This window comes from Alternaria arbusti, assembly GCF_024043155.1.
Source record: "Alternaria arbusti strain BMP 1465 chromosome Unknown scaffold_3, whole genome shotgun sequence".
Taxonomy (NCBI): Eukaryota; Fungi; Ascomycota; class Dothideomycetes; order Pleosporales; family Pleosporaceae; genus Alternaria; species Alternaria arbusti.
The window spans coordinates 1,539,049-1,559,826 of NW_026249943.1; the positions used below are offsets into that span (position 1 = coordinate 1,539,049).

The 20,778-nt window shown below is 51.2% G+C and overlaps 7 protein-coding genes across 7 annotated transcripts; 5 read left to right on the plus strand and 2 right to left on the minus strand.

Moving 5' to 3' along the window:
• Window positions 1-451: 451 nt before the first annotated feature.
• J4E86_003179 (uncharacterized protein) lies at window positions 452-1,681 on the plus strand (the record flags this gene model as incomplete). Its single annotated transcript, XM_051443735.1, has 1 exon — window positions 452-1,681. One exon carries the CDS (start codon window positions 452-454, stop codon window positions 1,679-1,681), a length of 1,230 nt encoding a protein of 409 aa, XP_051305230.1.
• A 1,447-nt stretch (window positions 1,682-3,128) lies between these two features.
• On the plus strand, window positions 3,129-4,932 carry J4E86_003180 (uncharacterized protein; the record flags this gene model as incomplete). Its single annotated transcript, XM_051443736.1, has 2 exons — window positions 3,129-3,165; window positions 3,227-4,932. 2 exons carry the CDS (start codon window positions 3,129-3,131, stop codon window positions 4,930-4,932), a joined length of 1,743 nt encoding a protein of 580 aa, XP_051305231.1.
• Window positions 4,933-4,980: 48 nt separating this feature from the next.
• Window positions 4,981-6,309, minus strand: J4E86_003181 (uncharacterized protein; the record flags this gene model as incomplete). The annotated part of the gene is made up of 2 exons (XM_051443737.1): window positions 4,981-6,181; window positions 6,230-6,309. The coding sequence occupies 2 exons, from the start codon at window positions 6,307-6,309 to the stop codon at window positions 4,981-4,983; spliced, it is 1,281 nt and encodes a 426-aa protein (XP_051305232.1).
• Window positions 6,310-9,947: 3,638 nt separating this feature from the next.
• J4E86_003182 (uncharacterized protein) lies at window positions 9,948-12,038 on the plus strand (the record flags this gene model as incomplete). Its single annotated transcript, XM_051443738.1, has 2 exons — window positions 9,948-10,126; window positions 10,178-12,038. The coding sequence occupies 2 exons, from the start codon at window positions 9,948-9,950 to the stop codon at window positions 12,036-12,038; spliced, it is 2,040 nt and encodes a 679-aa protein (XP_051305233.1).
• A 1,666-nt stretch (window positions 12,039-13,704) lies between these two features.
• J4E86_003183 (uncharacterized protein) lies at window positions 13,705-14,513 on the plus strand (the record flags this gene model as incomplete). Its single annotated transcript, XM_051443739.1, has 3 exons — window positions 13,705-13,911; window positions 13,965-14,182; window positions 14,240-14,513. 3 exons carry the CDS (start codon window positions 13,705-13,707, stop codon window positions 14,511-14,513), a joined length of 699 nt encoding a protein of 232 aa, XP_051305234.1.
• A 1,103-nt stretch (window positions 14,514-15,616) lies between these two features.
• Window positions 15,617-16,700, plus strand: J4E86_003184 (uncharacterized protein; the record flags this gene model as incomplete). Its single annotated transcript, XM_051443740.1, has 2 exons — window positions 15,617-16,603; window positions 16,665-16,700. 2 exons carry the CDS (start codon window positions 15,617-15,619, stop codon window positions 16,698-16,700), a joined length of 1,023 nt encoding a protein of 340 aa, XP_051305235.1.
• Window positions 16,701-18,688: 1,988 nt separating this feature from the next.
• On the minus strand, window positions 18,689-19,693 carry J4E86_003185 (uncharacterized protein; the record flags this gene model as incomplete). Its single annotated transcript, XM_051443741.1, has 2 exons — window positions 18,689-19,536; window positions 19,576-19,693. The coding sequence occupies 2 exons, from the start codon at window positions 19,691-19,693 to the stop codon at window positions 18,689-18,691; spliced, it is 966 nt and encodes a 321-aa protein (XP_051305236.1).
• Window positions 19,694-20,778: the final 1,085 nt, after the last annotated feature.

A 20,778-nucleotide genomic window follows, 5' to 3' on the forward strand; every position in this document is an offset into this window, starting at 1 on the left:
GGCGTTTGGTAGGGAGACATCATTACTCATTGCGACGGCGTTCGGGCAGATATACCCTCATGGTAGGCGTTGTCGTGTGTATTAAATAGGCTCACTGCTCTCTGTTGAATCCCATATATCAGTCCTTGCTCCTGAAATCAAACGAGGTTGCGCATACTCCTTACTGCGGTGGTCCGTCCATAGCGCTACCACAGCGACGGCTGAACATAAACAATAGCTCACCTGCGCACTTCCCCACTCAACCCGACCACGATACGCTGCACGCAACATGCACTTTACTTTTTGATCATCCAGGCCAGCGGGCCAAGGAAGCTTTTGACGGGTAGCGATAATTCGTGCAGCAAGCCTGACATCATTCGCTCGCTAGCGGTGCCTGGCCAGCCTTGAATCCCAGAGGCAGCCGCCTCCGTATCCACCTCCCTGCATGGCAACCTCGCGCTACTCCCACGAAATGCCCGGGCTATTTACTCCCTCGCCCTCGAATGCGCGCGCAAAGTCACAGAGGACCTACTTCGATGCGACATACGCGCCTGAGACCTCCAGCCACCAGGTGACCGACCCAGATGTCCACGCGACCCGCAAGCGCTCCCGGTATGGCTCCACGGCGCATGAGCCCGCGACAAGCCCTTGGGGTGGACATGCCCTGAACAACGACCGCTTTGGCGACAACAAAAGTCCACCTCCGCTTGCGAACGACCGCTACCAGCTCGCAGGGGGCATGGATGGCACGAATAACTACACAAGACGAGACGGCGACTACGACGACTACTTCAACCTCCAGAAGTCGCGCGGCAACTGGTCAGTTCCGCCTACACCACAGGTTGGCGTCGCGACACAGGTCGCAGTTGGCGAAATGCATATAACACCCAGCGAGAGCAAACCTTGGTCGTTAATGGGCTTAGTCGGAGGCGTAGCCGGCAAGCTCTTCCAGTTCTGTACTGTGCCTTTCAGGGGCTTCCAAGCAGGAGGAGGAGCGAGGTACAATATCGACGCGCAGGAGAAGGTTGCGGAGAAACTTGGTCTTCAGGACGACCCCTTTGAGGCAGGTCCAGTACAACGGTTACCTGCTGAATACCCAAGCGACAACTATGGAGTTGAGTCAATCGAGTCGATCACTCCCGAGCGACCTAGGATGGCCAAGCGACTTCGGACGGCAGATAACTGGGTGGTGGTTGGAACAAATCTGGAGACAGAGTCGAGACCCTCAACACCGCGATTGTCCGAACGAAGATTGCCTGACCGATCGCCCTCACTCATCCCACGGCCTGTATCACGAGCGAACACAGGAACACCATCCCACAAGCGGCCCTCCCTGATCCCAGTGTCCCGACGTTCGACAATGGACAGGCGATCCTTCTACGGTAGTCCACAAGCCACCCCTGGCTCACACGAACGCCCGCGCTCCTATCATCGACAAAGCTTCGGCTCACCGGCCATGCTTGAGGATAATGCAAGCAAAGTCGCCAGCCCTCTGCCGCAGGAAAGCCAGCGTCTGATTGACAAAGTGCGAAGGGAGGAGATGGAGGAAGACGAGCGGATGCGCAGGATGAGCATGCAGATGAGTGCTATGCTCAGAGAAGCGAACGAGGCTCTAGGCTCCAACTTTAAGGTGGAAGAGTACGACGACGATAATATTGGCGACAACCGGGAGCACGAGCAGCAACCGGCCTGGTTTTCATGAACATATACTGTCACTGCAATTTCAGCGTGCGATTCGGCGCTTCGTCGTCATTTGTTTTGTCTCTATAACGGCCTCTTGGAATATTCGGCGTTCACAGATAGAATAGGCGTACACCTGATCACCATTCGTTGGTATCTGCGGCGGCTCCATATGAGTACTGGTTTTCGACATCCACTGGTCAACACAACATGACGGCTTTTAGAATGATACTTCCACGTTTGGTTCGTGTAAATAATTCAAAACCATTCTGCAGTCAATTTACATGCGCCACTTGAATCCTGCACTCATGCGCCAGAAGATGACAGGATCGACGGATCTTGGCCATACCGAGCAACCCCGGCACGCGCGTGCAACGATTTGACTTGCTCAGTTTCCGACAGCTACTAGAGAAGTCTTAACAGGAGGGGGCCCCGTCTTGGACAGTTAACATGTATTTTAGCGATAGCCCTCACCTACTGTATGTGCAGTGAGAACAGCGATCGTTCCTTCCTTGGTAGAGTGGTGCCTGGAATCTTGTGGGTACCTGGGGCGAAACCACGTTAACGCCAGGGTCTCTGTGGCTTCCCTCGTACAATAGTCAACTTCGTGCCGCCCCCGCCCGCAACGCTTCCTGCAACTTGGTCACACAGTGCCGCCGAGCTAGTGCTTATACCCAATGACAGGTAGGGTGAAGAGTTGGAGATGGGGCGAAGCGCTTGGATTTAGGACGTACCCTGTCGGGGCCAGGGATCTGCTGGCGTTTCTACAATACACACGAACATGAAGGAGCGTAACACATAGGTATCAGAAGACACGGTACTGAGCTGCGCTGGTCGCAACAGTCCCTGGGACTACAAGAATTATCTTCAGAACACTGGTCGCTGCTCGTCGCAGTAGTCCTATCTAATGGCGTCGCCGGACAATTTGACCCTGGTCATTATGGGTGCAGCTCGCTAGTACGCGCTGCAGGGCCGTTACAACGCAGGACGCCTTATTTACGCCCTGCCATGCCGCTTGGTACTTTGATGCGAAGAAAGCATATAGCATGGGGACACTGCAAACGTAGACGGTGCTCATCATCGCTTTTCCTTTCAGCATGGATCCCACAGGGCCACCACCATCGAGCCCGCTACTTCAACAGCGCAAAGGGCCGGCGACCAACACAGTCGAGGATTCTGACCAGAGTCAGTCAGAGAAAAGAAGCACTGCAGGTTCGCGAGGATGCTTCGCGGGTTTCCTGGGTGCTCTAATGGTGATTCCGCGGGGTATCGCTCGAGGCTGGACGGCGTTCACTAATGCTATACTGCGAATATGGAGGAAGGGTTGGACAGCAGAGACATGCAGTTGCATATTTGCCTTGCTATCACTGATCGGACTCATTGTTACTCTCATGGCGCACCAAAATCGACCTCTACCGGATTGGCCGCAGATCGTTAGCATAAACTCCATTGTTTCTCTTTTCTCGATGATGATCAGAGCTGGAGTTTCCATGGTACTTGCGGAAGGTACGTCTTGATGCTCCTATATGTTCGCAGAACGTTTTGGAACGGCCGCTAACAGGAACAGGAATCAGTCAATCGAAATGGCAATGGTTCCGCAAATCACGCAAGCTGGAAGACATGGCAAGGTTTGATTCCGCAAGTCGTGGTGCATGGGGCTCTGTCGTATTTATCTTCGGTCTTCGTGTCAAGAAGCCATACTTCATCGCTGCAATGGGCGCCTTCGTCACCGTCATGTCCGCGTTCACAGGGTTCGCCGCTCAGCAACTCATTGTCTTCAATGATTGTCTCCGTCCTGATGAAAGTGCCGCAGTGGGAATACTCAGATCAAATGCTTTCAACAAAAGTGGGGAAAGGAAATCTCCAACGACGGCGGACGAGTACCTTCCTTTGACGGTGGCTATGGATGTCGGAATCTTGCAACCGCTCGAGGACACAACTACACTTCTTTCTTACGGATGCAAGACCGGCAATTGCACATTCCCGGATGCGAATGGAGCGGCCTTCTCAACCCTGGGTGTGGGCTTCTGGTGTCAAAATTCCACTTCACAAGTGGTAGAAACACCGCTCGATTATGACAGTGAAGTCGATGATTATCTCCCATCCACCTACTTAAATGGAGCGACAACCGGATCCAAGACTCCTCCCGAGACGACTGCCAACTCCAACAGCACCAACACGACGGTTCCGCTCGGATACGACTTCGGACTCACCCTGAAGAATGGTACCAAGGCGAGGAACATTGGACTCTCTCTGAGCATTTCCGACACCCTTTTTGATCCTATCGTAAGGTTTCCACTCGCAGGCTGGCCGGGAAAGCTCGTGACCGACGTCTCGGAACCAAAGTACAACGGTACCATAGCTACGATCGGCATGATATACCTTCCGTATGATTCGATAGAGTATCAAGCAATGACCTGCGGCATATACCCTACCGTCAACACCATTAAAGCAACCTACCACAACGGCGTCCTCAAAGAAGAGATAGTGAAAAGCGTAAGAATCGGCGAGGACTTAGCCTTTGGTGGCACCACTTCCTTCCGTCTAGCTACCAAGCAAACCATCCGCAACGGCACAGAAACCATGTGCGACGTGAAGACTTCAGAAACACCTGGCTACCTAGCTGTCGCCAGAGGCAACATCGACGCTGCTCCCATCAACACAACTAGCCTGGACTCAGAAGGCCCAGGTGCAGAGCTTGTGTGGTACCCCGAAGACTGCGTCTGGTCCCTGTTCACCGGGTCCATGACGGGTATACAGACTCATCTCCAAGCTGTTTATGGCCAACAATTTCTCATGGATATTATATCTTCTCGCTATGGCAACGCCTATATGCGTGTTTTGTGGGACAGCGGACAGTTGCCTGATGCGCCGTTAGAGCATGTCAGCAGCATCATGACAAATTTGACTAATGCGATGAACACCGTTCTTCGTACCCACGGTATGGAAGAACATAGCAAACCCGCTAAAGGGACAATGTGGTACACGACAACATGTATTGAGATCGACTGGGCCTGGATTGCGTTTCCGGCTGTGATGATCGCTTTGTCGGCCCTCTTCCTGCTACTAGTGCATATCGAGAGTAGGGGCGTCGAGAGTGGAAGGCTGTGGAAGAGTTCAATCCTGGCAATGTTGTTTTGCGAGATGGACGAGGTGGTTACGGAACAAGCTCAGCCAATGGGCAGACAGCGACTGGAAGAGGTGGCTGCAAGTAGCAGTGTGAGTTTGGGTAAAGATAATGGCGGCTTGAGGCTGGTGGCTAGACAAGCTTGATATCATTCAGTAGATCTATCCTAGAATTTAGATCTCATACAGTCTACCTCAACTGCCTTCGCCCGTACGCGATTTCAGATCTTCTATCAACACGCTCATAAGTTTGAACATTTCGCCTGCAAGCTTCTTTCCCGTCTCCCTCCATTCTTCCTCGCATAGGCGCGCAAATCGGTCTGGATGCCATCGTAAACGCTCTTGCCGCAACCATTCGTAGCTATACAGGCCGCTTGCCCGGAGTAGCTTTTCCACGTCATGCTGGCAGGCGTGTATACTCTCTGGCTCAGATTTGAGTATCGTACACGCCGTAAGGTTGCAAGTTGTGACTGTACTGGGCAGATAGGGAAACATTGAAAGTAACTTGGGTGATGCGGATGGCATGCGCTGTAGCGGTGGTCGAGCAACGTCTGAACTGCTTGACTGGGAGCGGACTTGTAGTTTCCGTGGGGCTTTAGGCTTTGCGCCTCCGGCTGCTGCTGAGGCGGCCGCGAACATGACTGCCGCCTCTGTAGACCATTTTTCGTAGAGTACTTGCGTCGCTGCGTCGGGCTTCGCTTCCGTGGAGTTGGTTGTACCATTCGGCATTTGCCCGCTAGATTGGGATGTGCTGGGTTTCGTCTTCTTCTTTGCCCGAGCAAAGAAATTGAGTGCAAATGTCTCCAAAGCTTCTTCGTTGATATCGTCGATAGATCCAGCCCATGTCCCGTCGTTTCGGATGGCGATGAACTGATCAACACTTGTAGGGTCCAGGGTGATGAAAGCGAGATCGGTCCAAACGAAGCCCTTTTCCGCCTTCCATTCCTCTACCGTCTCTTTGTAGATTTCCCAAGCGTTCGCATCTCCTAGGCGGTACACGACGTCGCCGTACTCGCTCATGGCGAAGAACGCGCCTTCAGGACCCCAGGTCACAATGCGCGGTGGCCCGCATCGCCATCCTGAAGGTGTCAACCAAGACTGTAATGCATCCTCCAGGGGCGTCGGTAAATTTGCCCAACGGATGAGCTCAGGATGCCATATGATGAAAGAGTCGTCCGGTCCTAGGAAGGCACGCAGGTGGGGAGAGTGCCATGTCTTGTTTAAGATGCTCTGAAGCCTTGCGGGTATAGCAGGGCCCCAACGCAGACTGTCCTTTCCTGACGAGTCTTTGGAACTGAGAATCCAGGAGTCGGGCGCTGGCCCTAGAGCTGCCCAATGAACCTCGGATACAGTCCTGCCGAGAAGGAGATCTTGGAGGCTGGCAGGGAGATTGCGGCTTTGTTTTGTCAGTCATTGCGCGTAGGGAAGATAATGGGTAGCATACTAGTTGAGACCCGCAAAGCTCTTGGATATGAAGCTGTCGTCAAGCCCGAACGAGAAGAACGAGGTGTTGGTACCGCTCATGCCTAGCTGCGAGTGGTTGGGCTGGGGTGAAAGCCACTTATGACGTCACGTATCAGGAGGCTGGAGAATCGCGCTCAACTGATGTCAGCGACGCGCTCGAACTTTTGAGTCGACTTATAATATACACGCGAACGCGTAATTTACAGCCGCGGGATAATTGCCAGCCACTGTGACGTCTTCCCAAACTTTCGCGCGCACTGCCAGACAACGGTTTCAGATTGTTGCTATCCGGTTTGCACCCTTGAAGCGATCGAGTCTTGGCAAGGCGAGTGTCAACACTATCAGTCGTGCGTTGTCTGCTTCTTCACAACATTGCGGCTTTATAGCGATACTCTGGTTTCTGCGTCCCACACCGCTTCCAACGATCTAGACCGAGCGGTTCCCTTTTAGCGAGTCCGAGATTTCGGCGGCACATGTGCGATTCCACGTTCACGTTTGGCCAACGCGGCAGCCACTTCTTCCAATGTCCGTCGAGACGAGAAATGTATGCTTGCACGGAATAATCTGATCATATTATGCTGACAATGGTGTAGCGCACGTCTCCCGAGAAAGTTGGCGAGATTTCTCACCTCTTCACAATTGAAGAAGATTCATCATGTGACCCTAGGTTTTGAGGATGCGTTTCTCCTTACCTGGCGTGATACCGATGGAACAGATCGCGTTGAAAGCTCAGGACTCCCGGCCGAGTTAGTTGAGTTTGTGCATACTCGAAATCGCAACATCTCCAATATCCGGTGTACGCTAGGGCCGTACAACGCATCTTTCTTCGTCCACGACAATACTTCATATCTTTGGAAAAACCTTCCAGGACCTCTACTCGTCGCTCTGCAGAACAACATCCAGCATGGGAGTTGGACTGATAGACCGCGCCTCGTAGCACTAGGCGCCGGAGATAACTTTCTACTGATAACCGAGAAGAACGCGACCGTTTGGGATCTGCGACACTATAAGTCTGCTGTTACCTTCCTCCAGAAGAACGCCATAACAGACATCCAGAACTTCGTCTTACATTCCTACCGGTATCAAAGCTTCCTCGCCCAGACTCGGAGCGGCAGACTTGTTTCCGAAAATATACCACCACATCAGGTTGTGGGCGTCCAAGCCATGATGGGACCAATCTTGCAAGATACAATGAACATGCAACGAAGAATTCTCGCACGCGTAGAGAGCGAAAAGAGAGCGACGACCTTACCAAGGAAACTCGGCGCCCTGCAGCAACGTGCGCAAATCCGGAGAGAATGGAGTCACCACAGTCAGGAGTTTACTGCCCAAGCCAAGGGCGTGAAGTTGAGCTTTAGTCTAAATGTGAGCTTGGGCGGCCTGGCGAGAATGTTGGGATGAGAATTTGATCAAGACGTTCGCGTCACCTTTATTCAAGAGCTGAGGAATGCAAAAGAGATGCGACATTGGTGTTACGGGAACAGCGTTGTTTGCTCTCTCAGCGACAAAACGGCAGTACTATCCTTCACTTGCCGCTGGGCAACTACGGTTTTCGCAACACTATGGCCAATTTATCACGAGGCATACGCTGAGTGCAACCTCTTCAATTTATTCGCCACAGCCGGAGGTTCATTCAATCGCATGACCTGAGACCGAAGGAAATTTCACTGGAATACAGTGCGAAGATTCCCAAGAGAAGGTACCAGACGCCATGAAGGCGCACGTACGTTCACTGAAGTTGTGGCTGCCCTTCTGAGCGACCTCAAGTATTTTCGATCTCTTATAATCAACTGGCTCCCTCAACCCATAGAGCGCGAATTCATGATGTCCGACTTCCATCACTCACCCTACCTCATCGATCAGCCAGACGTGTCCACAGCCGACTCGGGTCCGTTTCCTTTTCTTCGTCTACCAGGAGAAGTACGGAACAAAGTGTATGATTTCGCCATCGAAGATAAGCATGACATATTCGAAAACATGTTCCGTACACATATGGTGCACGTACCAAGTCTTCCGCCTGACGAGCAGGGTGACACAGCCCGCGAATCTTCCATTGGTCTGATCTCAACATGCCAGCAGTTGCGTACGGAGTTTCGGCCGCTGTTCTATAAGGCTTGGGATGCCTTCATCGACTTCTCCAATCTTCTTCGCTTTCTCGATACATTCGCACCAAACAACACTTTCTTCCCACCACTAGCTCACGTTACGGTGCATCTGAAAGAAGAAGACTGGGATATACAGGAATGGAATTTGCTGCCCTTACTACGTGCCATAAAGCGTATCCCGAAAACTACTTGGGCTTTCGAACATGCTTCGCATCATCTGTCAGCCGTGAGCTGTATACGCGATTTTCTTGATTACCTCCGAATTCTTCACAAACTTGGGTTTCTGGATAAACTTCGGCTCGATTCATATGAGGCACTTTACTTTGTTCGTTCGGCCGAGGACCGACACGTAGATATGATGCCCGTGGATTGGCCAGCGTTATACGATGGCGAGTGGAAGATCGTGCTCCAGAATGAAGCAGGCATTTTGACTATTAGTGAGAAGGAGCAGGTCGTTGGACATTGCAAAGTCCTTTCGGGCTTATTGTTGTGCGATCTGGAAATTGGAGAAGCCAGACAAGGGCTAAGTGTAGTTAATGTACAGGTGTGCGCGACGATAGGAACAGCCAGCTCCACATACGTACTGGAAGCTGGAGGAGGAGCTTTGATCGAAGTCGCTCAAGAGGTTTCTACACAAGAGACTCCAGTGTGGACAAGCGGTTAAGGGTGCGGTGTTGCACGTCATTAAGTCATCTCCCTTTGTCTTGCGGTGGATTAAGAATCTTCTTTGGGGATAAGTAATATATAATAAATGAAAGCTTACAATAGTCTATGGAAGTAGTGGTAGATGTTCAATAGCGAAACGTTTTGTTTGATCTTTCTTCGCTATACGGCGGTGTGTATAAATTAATAAGGTAACGGTAGTGCCGCTGCTGTACACGCCCATAGCTGCTTTCTCTGCTATTCCGACAAACCGAACACCGGTGTCGGAGTACGAGCCGCGCCCATGTGGATAACTCTAATTGTAGTAGTTGATCGCGTATCACAGGATAAATATTGACGCGACAAGTGACGATGAATCGACGTACATGCTTGCGGGCAGGAGCTACGCGCTTTGACCCAGATAATAGTACATGTTGTGCCTTCATCGTTCTCACCGTATATAGTCATGCTTGACTGCATCTCTCTCTCGTTATTTCATCGGATCAGAAACGAGTGACAGCTGTGAGGGAGTGTCAGAATCGCGGTGAGCAGAATCTCCCATGCCGTCCATGTGTTGTGTTCCGTGGTTCGGACCGGGGCTGACGGCGATGACATCACGCTAAGACATTTTCGACAGCCGCACTCGCGGGGAATGCTTGACTTCCCCACATTTTATCAGCAGCTGCACGTTTCTGATACGCCGTTTGCTGATGCCGAAGAACGACTTGGGTACTTTTGGGAACATTGCCAAGGATGACGATGCGCGTTCGTCGTGCTCTGGCCAGCCACGTACGTGTGCGAACCAGTCAACGTACCCGAGCTACTCGGTGAATGGCAGGTTTCCTTGCGTACTAGGCTCGTAGGGCCGAGTACTTAAGTAGACAGTACCGTTTACCCATGCATCGGTTCAGCTTCATCACTTTCTTTGCTGACAAGAGCTGATCCTCAACCATGGTGTCAATGCGTTCATTGGCTGCTGCTCTCATTACCAGCGCGCCATTGGCGAACGCGCTGTTCATCAATGGCAGCATAATCGCACCCTGCGACTCTCCTATCTACTGCTACGGCGACCTACTTCGCGAGATCGAACTCGCGAGGCCGTTTGCGGATTCGAAGACGTTTGTTGACTTGTAAGTACTGTAGATAAGAAGTCGAATTGGATCACGGCTCATTGATGGCAGGCCAACAACGCGCCCACTCGACGAAGTCCTGGCAGCATTCGCCAATCTCTCAAGGCCAATCCAGAACAACACCGCGCTGAACGATTTTCTCTCCGAATACTTTGGCGAAGCCGGCTCAGAGCTCGAAGAGGTACCCACCGATGAGCTGGAAACTCAGCCAGACTTCCTCGAGAACGTAAACAGCTCTGTCGTTCGAGACTTCACTCATCAGGTCATCGACATCTGGCCGGACTTGACGCGCCGTTATGTCGGGGCTGGGAATTGCTCCGAATGCGTCAACTCTTTCCTTCCTGTCAACCGTACCTTTGTAGTAGCTGGTGGTCGGTTTAGAGAACCATACTACTGGGACTCATTCTGGATTATCGAAGGTCTACTCCGTACCCAGGGATCCTTTACTCAGATTGCGGAGAACATCATCGAAAACTTCCTGGATCTTGTCGAAGACATTGGTTTCGTACCCAATGGCGCCCGGCGATACTACGAGAATCGATCACAGCCACCGCTACTTACCCAGATGGTTCGGGTCTACGTCGAATACACCCAGAACTATACTCTTCTTGAACGAGCGCTACCTATTCTGGAGAAAGAGTATGACTTCTGGGTGAACAACCGTACTGTAACGCTCGAGCGCGCCGGTATGAACTACTCTCTGAACCACTATGCTGTGTCGAACACCCAGCCACGACCTGAGTCTTACTACGAGGATTACGTGACTGCGAACAATGCGACCTATTTCAACGAAGAGGGCGAAGAGTTCAACGTAACAAAGTCGCTCAATGAGACTGAAATGGCGACACTATACTCTAATCTGGCCTCGGGCGCAGAGAGTGGATGGGATTATTCGGCACGCTGGATAGCCAACCCATCTGACGCCGTCACGGATACGTTCTTCCCTCTTCGCTCGCTCAACACTATTGAGATTATTCCAGTGGAGCTCAACTCGATTCTTTACTACAACGAGATCACCATTGCTGAGTTCCATCGCCACCAGGGCAACTACACTGCTGCGCGCGAGTGGGCCAATAAGGCAGCAGACCGTAGCGAGGCGATGACTACATTCCTTTGGTCACCTGAGCACTACAGCTATTTCGACTATAATTTGACATCGAGCAGTCAGAACGTATACACCCTGGCCGATAATACGAGCACGCCCCTATCACTTCAAGGTGCGCCGGCTGGAAAACAGATATGGTTCCAGATCTCTCAGTTCTATCCTTTCTGGACAGGCGCTGCTCCTGAAAGTATCAAGAACGACCCCAAGGCAATGAGGCGCGTATACGGACGCGTTGAAGAGCTTCTCGAGTCTCGAGACGGCGCGATTGCGGCGACGAACCTTCAGACTGGTCAGCAGTGGGATGAACCAAACGTTTGGCCACCGCTACAATACATCCTCATGCAAGGCTTGCTCAACACCCCTCTCGAGGTCAGCGAGGAAGATGACGAGCAATCAACAGAAGATTACGTTTGGACACAAGACCTATCACTTCGCCTCGCACAGCGCTATCTTGACTCGTTGTACTGCACATGGCGTGTCACTGGTGGCGCGACTGACGAAGTGCCGCAACTTCCCGACTCTCAAGGCAATGGAACGATCTTCGAGAAGTATGCCGACGAGAGAACCAATGCTGCCGGTGGAGGTGGAGAGTATGAGGTCGTGGAAGGTTTCGGGTGGTCGAACGGTGTTCTCATCTGGGCCGCGGATCAGTTTGGCCAAAGCTTAACAACACCCGAGTGCGGAAATATTACTGCTGCTAATATTGGTGGCGGTGATGCGAAGAGGAAGAGGAGTGCAGTGGAACTGAGCAAGAGGGATGCCAAGTGGATCAAGAAGACTAGAGGAACAAGGAAGTTGAGGTATTGATGTTGAGGTCTGCGTATACTTAGTGGCAGAGAGTTTCGTCCATCACGGCTATCATTAATGTCAATTCATAATACTTGTCTAATGTCATCCCACGTTCAGATGTCTGTCTCATTCTTTTTGTTCTCGGGTGTACAACTCAGCTGCAGATTCGACGGACATGGACAACCCCCACATCGATTCGTCCTGGGTAACAATACTTCAAAGCCACCTGCTATTGTAGAAACCGTCCCTCATTTGGATGTCATCAGCAACGGTGCCATGCTTGTTACTCAACTCACGTTTACGGCTAAACAGATCGATGGATGAGGTGCTTGCTTTTTCTTTAGTTAATTTGCCGGTTGATGTCCTTATCGTCGCCTCCAGCGTGAAGATGCCACTTTCTTGGATGTTTGTGGCTGCGAGATATCTTACGATGTCTGACTGTTACTCATCTACCACCACCCGTCCTACCACCTGCCATATCGCGCCACAATATAGTACACTCTTGGCATTCTTGCTATTGCTTACCAGCATCCACATCCACGCGTTTTCCAATCCGGACTGGTCACCAAGCGATAAGTCGCCCGTACGTTGAATAAGAGTTCTTGCATTGACAGCATCGAGATAATTTATTGCTGCCTGTCAAGAAATAAATATGCTTTGCTACTGAATTAATCGCAGAGTCGTTGATGTGCGCGAAAACAGCAGCGTGTAAAGGAGTTCGCCGGTTCCTCCCGCGCCGACTGAAGTACAAGACCGTTCCAGGTTAAAGACCCGAAGCTACAGGAAACGCGCAGCTTGGACCGGCAACCTCACTGACTGCCAAGCACGCCATCTCGATATGTACATCATGTCGCGAGGGGTTATCGGTAGCGATTGGAGAGATCCAAGAGCCAATGATGATCTGCACGGGACATGGGTGGCAAGTGGAGACCGCTGTGTTCGTGCGGACGCTAGCAAATGGCTTGCTATCCCTGACGGGCTTCCAACATTCTTGTCCTCTCGAGCCGAGGCCCAAATCCTTTCCAGATCTTCCAAACGGAAAGAACTGCAGCTGCTCTAACAATGAGATCGTGATACCGACCAGCCTTCCACATACCCGAGCCGTCCAGCCTAGGCTGACTTCCTTGGGCACCTACCCTGATCCGCTAGACGACTGTTCCTCGTGCTTGTCTTTGCACCCACACGACAGCTTTAGGGTGACCGCCCATGGAGCCTCTAACCCCTTCGCTTTCTACACTCTTAGTTCTGAGATCGCTCTTGGTATCCGCACGTCATTCGGATGACATGGCCGCGGAGCGTTCCTTATTGTGAAAAGAGAAATAGTACCTGCGGCTGTAAGGCACTGACTCGTAGATGGACCCGCAACTATAGCCTAACACTCTGCAGCCACTGCCAAATGCGTGCCTTCGGGAAAGGTCATACGTGGGGGGATGCATGTGGAGATATGGGAACGGTAGAGCGCGAACTCACTAATCCAATAACCATCAATGCTGCGTTGTTACTTCCGAGGATGCCATGGCTTAGTGAAGGCTGATCGATGGCCGAATATCCGCGCCCATCTTCAGGAAGGAGATAAATATGTGGAAGGGGTCCGCTCTTCCGAACAGCACGCTCGCATCTTAGCACCACAACCCATTGACTCCTTCCTCTTTCCCAAGTGCCCCAGTCTCAACAAGACCTCAACATGAAGTACTTCACGCTATCAATGATGACTGCCTTAGCGGCGGCTTCGCCCATTTCCTCGGCAGCTCAATTCTCAGAGAACGAGATACAGGCGCGTCAGTTCGGTTTCGGCACAACAACTCGGAATGAACTCGAGGATGGCCGAGCTGGGGCTTGTCCAGAGGCAATCTTCATTTTTGCCAGGGCTTCCACTGAGAGTGGCAACATGGTATGTCAGATACCGCATGCCACTGAGGGCGCGTAACACTAACACTTTGACAGGGTGCTTCTACAGGCCCTGCAGTAGCCAGTGCTCTTGAGCGCAACTATGGTGCCAGCAATGTGTGGGTCCAAGGTGTTGGCGGTCCATACTCGGCTGATTTAGGCTCGAACGCACTGCCCGGCGGCACTTCCCAGGCTGCGATTAATGAAGCTGTGGGCCTGTTTGAACAAGCGAATCAGAAATGTCCTGACACTCCCATCGTTGCTGGCGGCTACAGGTACGTGCTTGTTCATTACGCCTTCCCAACTTAAGGACATGTCTAACACCTCAACAGTCAGGGTACCGCCGTGATCGCAGGTGCCATTCCCAAGCTCTCTACTACCATTCGCGATCAGGTCAAGGGTATCGTGCTCTTCGGCTACACGCGAAATCTCCAGAACCGTGGTGGCATCTCTGACTACCCTAGCGAAGACCTGGAGGTATACTGTGCTACCGGTGATCTTGTATGCGTCGGTACGCTTACTATCACTGCCGCTCACTTCTCTTACTCGGATGAGGCCGCTGGACCTGCCCCAAGGTTCTTGATCGGCAAGATTGATGCGAACTGAGACAATCGTGAGGCGAAACTAGAGGCGTTGAGTGGGCGCGTTCCTATTGATCTTTAACGAAGTTTTCGGTTAATAGTTGATATATGAAGCATTTCATGATATTTTCAAGTTTTGTTACGCATCCGCGAGACGAGACCCTAGATAGGTGCAAATGGTAAGCTGAGCGAAGGAGGAAGCGGCAATTGCGGAGCGGAAGATCGCCAAGAATGAGGCCCACCTAATGTTACGATACTGGCTCGTGATTGGTAATTGTACCTAAGGCTTATCGATAATGATGCTCGCACTCGCCCTGAACCTCCAGCATCAGGACACTACCCCAACGACATACCTTTCGGTCACGAGAATATTTATGTCGCTGTTGCGTTAAGATAATTGTGATTAGCGACAAGATGAAGCAACACTTTCCAGGCTCTAGCAGCTACAGTACAGTAGCGAGCCACTGCCGATTGAAGACTGCTATTACCGCAAACCTTGGAAGCATTCGCACGGCCACACACTACAGTCAGAGCCGAGAACCCTCGATGAATAGTGGATCTGTGTTTCGATGCTGCTGGTGTTTCTTTCGAGGGGTATTTGAGTAATCGAAGCGAAGACGTTGCTGCGATGACGATGACCTGGGAAAAGATGGTATTTGCCGAAGACTATCCTTTACTGCGACTGTAAGATTACACCGCCTGGTCGTTTGACAGAAGTCGACATTCACTCGATGTCTCACAATTTCAGGCTGCCTAGGTACCCACTGCCACTAGTGTCGGACCTTAACTTCCACCACGTTACTAAATCCTGGCCTTGAATCCCTTCTGCTGGCCCAATCTTTTACCATTGCAGTCTTTCGCATTCAGCGGTCGTCAGATCCTCGATTCTTCCTTCTATTGTATGAACTCCGATTTACATAAAACGACCTCCATCCACGTAGTTCAATTCGTTGTTGCAAAAACGCGAGATCACGAACGCTCTCAGCCATGCTTCTCCTCGGGCTACCCTCTGAAATGCTCAACAGTATCTTGGAACATTATTCTGAAGCTGCTCTTCTAGATGAAGTTTTTCGTACGCGTCTCGTCTGCAGTAAGTCTCCAAAGTGCCAGTATCGTCTATCACAACTAATGATACTAGGGTCTTTTGCCGCGGTCTTGAACCACCAGTTGCTCGCCAAGACTCCAATCAAGAAGTATCTAGCTTTTATGGAATTGGCCGGCTTGCAGCTTCATCAAGCGAAGTCTCCGTTTCAGTTCGTGGTCGATCATGCAGAGACCTACCTATTCAACCGCATTCGGAGTCAAGATGGCTACTTGGACATTTTCCCAGCATTCATCAACAAGCTCGTTGATGTTCTTATGCGCTTCAATCTACCTGACGACAACGTCATTGAGCTTCGGGAACAGTACATCTTGGATCTCGTCCGAGCCGTCGTAGCCACTACCCCGCGTGACCGACTCAGACAAGGTCTTGCCATTTGGCTCAAGAAAGATCTAGTAGCGGCTTATCCCCGGATTGTCGACCCAGAAATTCCCCTTTCGGACGCTCTAGCTGGGGCAGCAGCAGTCGGCAACTTCAAAGCCGTCGCACACTTCTTGAACCACACCACGGACTTCCTCGAACAGCACTTCGGCTATCACGTTGATCATCTCCCTAGCGTACTTGAAGCCGCAGCTAGCACAGGCAAGAGTGTAATGATTGAGTATCTGCTTGCCAAAGTGAAGATGGGTTTGGAGACGGACAACAAAAGCTGCAAGCATTACGCCCCTGTCCACGATTACTCCAATACCACAACCGAGTGTAAGTGTGAAGACAAATTCTATGTCATCATAGAAGCCATCAAGGCAGCCATGAGGCGGTGTCACCTGCGAGCAGCAAACAAGTTGATCGAATTCTTACGAACACGCTTCGTTCGTCTCGCGCAACGAGATCGACCTGATTTCCTCCGCCTTGCTATAGAGAGCCAAAACTTGAACTGCATCAAGCACTTTCTCAAGGAAGACCAGCGCCCGAAGCACATGCTCAAGATGGACCCGGAAGTTCTCGCCGCATATCACGAGATTCTCCGCGATGGCGATATCGAAATCATACGCTTTCTCCTGGAACAGGGTATCGTGAGTGTCGCAGAAGCTCTTATGGGCACCGATGTCTGGCTGCCTCGATTTGATCCTCTAGACATTGCAATCCAACGCAATCATCAAGAAGTGGTAAAGATCTTGCTCAAGTTCGGAGCTATTCCTGACGTATACCATGTACTCCAAGTACTCAATACTGGTATAACGTCCTTTCCGCACGCTTCCATGTTCCCGCTTCTGCATTCTCTTATTGACAATCATCATCTCTCCACAAGCCAACTTCAGGGGGGTGCCAGCGATACTAAGCCTTTGTGGATGCAAGAACTGAATATAAGCCGTTCGGGTTTTAAAGAGCAAGATCCCGGCTGTCTCGAGCTATTGCATGGTCGTTGGCGTTGGGTGGACTGTGACCACAAGACGGAGTGGATCGACGCTTCTATGATGGTTAAGTGCGATCATATTGCGCAACGACTATTTGTACCTGGACGGGTGTCTCATATCGACGCATACAAGTCTATCGTACTCGTTACTCGGGAGATTGTTCGGTCTCGACAATACAAAGGGGGTATTGGACTACCGCCGCTGCCCTCGTTGCTGGCTGCTCTGGGGAAGATAGCTACTGATCAGATTGCTCTGGGGGACAGCAACATCGAATGGAGAAAGGAGGCGTGGGAGGCTCTACGGTGGTTCGATGGATTATCGCTGTTAGCTTGCAGACCTGCGGTGGGTTACTCGACGTTGACATTGAGCAAGGTTCAAGAACTACAGAGGCAGCAAACGATGCAGTACATGTTGATGGCTGCTCGAAGCCAGGGAAGGTGGTAGCATGCGTCCGTGTTACTTGGACGGACAACTATATGTATATATATACGTGTGTTCACCTTGCATTGGTCTAAACCGCTACCCAAACTTCGGCTTTGCTGAGCTCCAACATGACCCAACACTCGTTGATCACCCTTTACCACCTCGTCTGTCTGCTGTGACGATTTGTACGTAAATACTGGATCAGATGGCATAATTTCACCATGGACGCAGATTTGTACTTGTCATTTAAATCTTCACACTTGCATACGTATGCACTTCGATGCCGCTCGTACGCCAATTTCTGTTTCCTGCGATAATATCACATGTGCATCGTAGATGCCCTGGGGTATACCAATCCCCACGAGGTTAAGTAGGCTTCCCTTCACATGCGAATTTGGTAGTGCTGTACCTATTTTAATGTGGGGTCTGAATAGATCTTACATGCAGCGCCAACTGTCCAGTGACCTTATTCCTTCTGTTTTGCCACTTGGAAGCCTGGTACGAGGTGTGGCACTCTTGATGTGTTGTCCGCTGGGTCATGCAGGTGGTGGCTGAGCCGATCGCGATTTGACGGCCGAACATAAGCTTTGGGTTGGCCTTCATAAAACGATCTCAGGCTGTGTGGATACTATGACGACAGCTGACTGCAGACAGTCTCATATAGTTGTATCGTCCGACCAGGGTGACACGAACACGGCCGCCTACAACGAGTCCTTTGGAGCCTCCGAGCTGACGATGGCTCGCAAGGAAGCCTTTGGGTAATAGTGTGCAGCGAAGCCATCGGCGTACCGATTTTTTGCCTGCAGCATGATTATTGAACCTGAAATACACGCAAAGGAATAAGTTGTTGTTGCTGCAGCCACGCAGCGTCAGGCTGAAAGCCACTACCACGCTAGATCTCACGCTAGGCAAATCCGGCCGCGATGGTCACTAGCGGTAATGGCCCAGTGACCCGGTTGATGGTGTACCACCTCAATGTCTTATCGATCTGCATTTTAACAAATCCTTCAACGATAACCGTAGAAGTCCCGGACGCCCAGGTGTGTGCAAATCTGACGACTAGCTGAACACTGGAAGCCGCGCTGAGTTGATGATCGACACGAAAGTATGACAAAGAAAACGTTTTCTTCAATGGCAGTCCACCATATGCGGTGTTTAGTGTGGCTTTAAAAGGGATAGCAGAAGTAGTACCATAACGCATGAGAGGCGGTTCATTGCGACGAGCTCGTTTTAAAAGACAAAGAAATTAGATTTGTGGAATAGGATCGGAACCAGGTAGGAGCGATCAGCGAATTAATTCCCCATTCACCACAATACAGCTCAACAGGAAAGGCGTTGGAAACCGTCGTTGCTCCACCTCTGTTTAGAAAAGTCCGGAAATTTCGGCAGATCTAGCACCAAAAATTCTGCTTCGGAGAAGTTGGCATACACGTTTTCCTTCTCCATGATTTGTGCGTCTTGCCATGTCGCGAAAACAGCATCCCAGTACCGTCTCGGCTCTTCTTTCGCATGTCCGACATGCCCACTTTTCTCGAACAGCACTTCAGTGACAGGCATACCAGCGCATGCTGACTCTTCCAGATGCTCGTAGACATCTTGCCAAGCGATAAGCGTATCGCTTTTTGAGTAAAGATAGCAACGTGGTGCTGTGGGGTCGAAATAGATAGGATCATTGATACGCTTTCGAGTTCGACTGATGACGTTGTTCTCGTATCCTTTGATACCGGTGTACAAAATCCATATGCAGCCCAGCACTACACTGACGAATAGTATAGCAATGTGACGCACAACCGGTATCTGAGGTAGCGATTTGTTGAGGGCCTCGCATAAGCGTAGATAGCGTGGGTGGCCTGGTGTGCTGTCTAAACACAAGGCTGAGACCGGAAGCCGTGTCTCGGTGAACCTGTAGTGAGCCTCTGCTAACTCGCAGGCTTTGTTGCTTCCTCCTTCAGAGAAAACGTGGAGCAGTATTCCACTATTGAACTTTTGGGCAGCCAGGTACCGGTAGCTGGAGATGTGTTCGATGGCGGGTCTCATGCGCCACTGTTTGCGTGAGGAGTTTCTGAAGCAGAGATCTTTCGCGGAGGTTGTGATAACCATGATACGCGATGAAGGGAAAAGAGTTCTGTATTCTGCTGTGTACTTGGCGATGTAACGGTTCTGGGCTCCTGTCCATGTGCATAGCAGAATAAGTGACGGTGCCACACCATTTTGCGATGAGAAAGGTGTAGCACGAAATGATAGTTGCGGATCATAAACCCATATGGAGGGAGCGATGAGCTCAAAGTCAGGGATCGTATCGTTGGTAGTCTTGTGGTTTGGCATGATAGTCATCGAAGAGGTGGTTCCCGATGCGGAGATAAAGAAGTCCAAAGAGGCTGGTGACGATAGTGAGGCGGTTCTGGATACAACGCCACCTTCTTTGGTTGTTGATATGTCCAATGTAAAGAGATTGAAAGACTCTGTGTATTGTCACTGTGGCAAGAATTCTGAACAAAGCAAGGAGATGAGAACTTGCGGGATCCAGCATAAACACATCGGGATGCCGGAAGCCAACCGATACGCAATCAGAGACTTGTTGATGTCAATTGCGTATGCGTAGGGCGCTGGAGGTCGGGCGGAAATTTCCATAGGATTGATCGACCTTGCAGTGGACTTTCTTTAGCTCGCTTCATGTTTCCTATTCGGTTACTAGTCAGCGAGAGGGTACGGCGGCCGACCATGGTCTGAAAGGAGAAAGGCTGTGCACGTTCTGTTCTGCAAAACATACTGAAGCGCACACGGGTCTTGTCCCGGTGCCGTTATTCAGTTGGGACGGTTCTCAATAGCAAAAAGCCCCTAGGCGAGGATCTCGGAAACGCTTGGTGTCCGTGAGGCTTATGCGCCCCTTCGAGTACGGCCCCCCCACATTCTTTTGGCAGACCAGCCACATTTTGGACTGTGCAACACCGCGGGAGTGCAGTGGTAGATGCGCTTCACCGCTGCGCGAAGTCAAGGCCAACACTAGTTGCCGTGCTGACAATGAGCGACATGATTCGTCGACCTGGTACAAGGCTTGGCTGAGGCTACTATCTGACAGCATAGAAGTGGGTGCCAGATAGCCCCAGACACATTTGCTGCGCCTTGGGTCCTTCAAGTTGCCTTAGTGTGCGATTCTACGAAGTCGGGCCTCGACTGGCTAAGAGCACGTGTCAACGTAGAAGCCGGATCGCGCTGGCCGTTTGCAGCGATCATCAAAACAACCACCCGTGTCAAGATATGCCACGACTGCTACCCTAAGGGGACCAAGTTCTTTTTTTCTCGTAGGTTTGGGAGAGCTCGTTCAGACATGCGGTCGGCCTGGGCGCGAAGGCAAAACAACGACATCGTGAATTAGTGCCACAATGTTCAATGCCTACGACGCAATCACA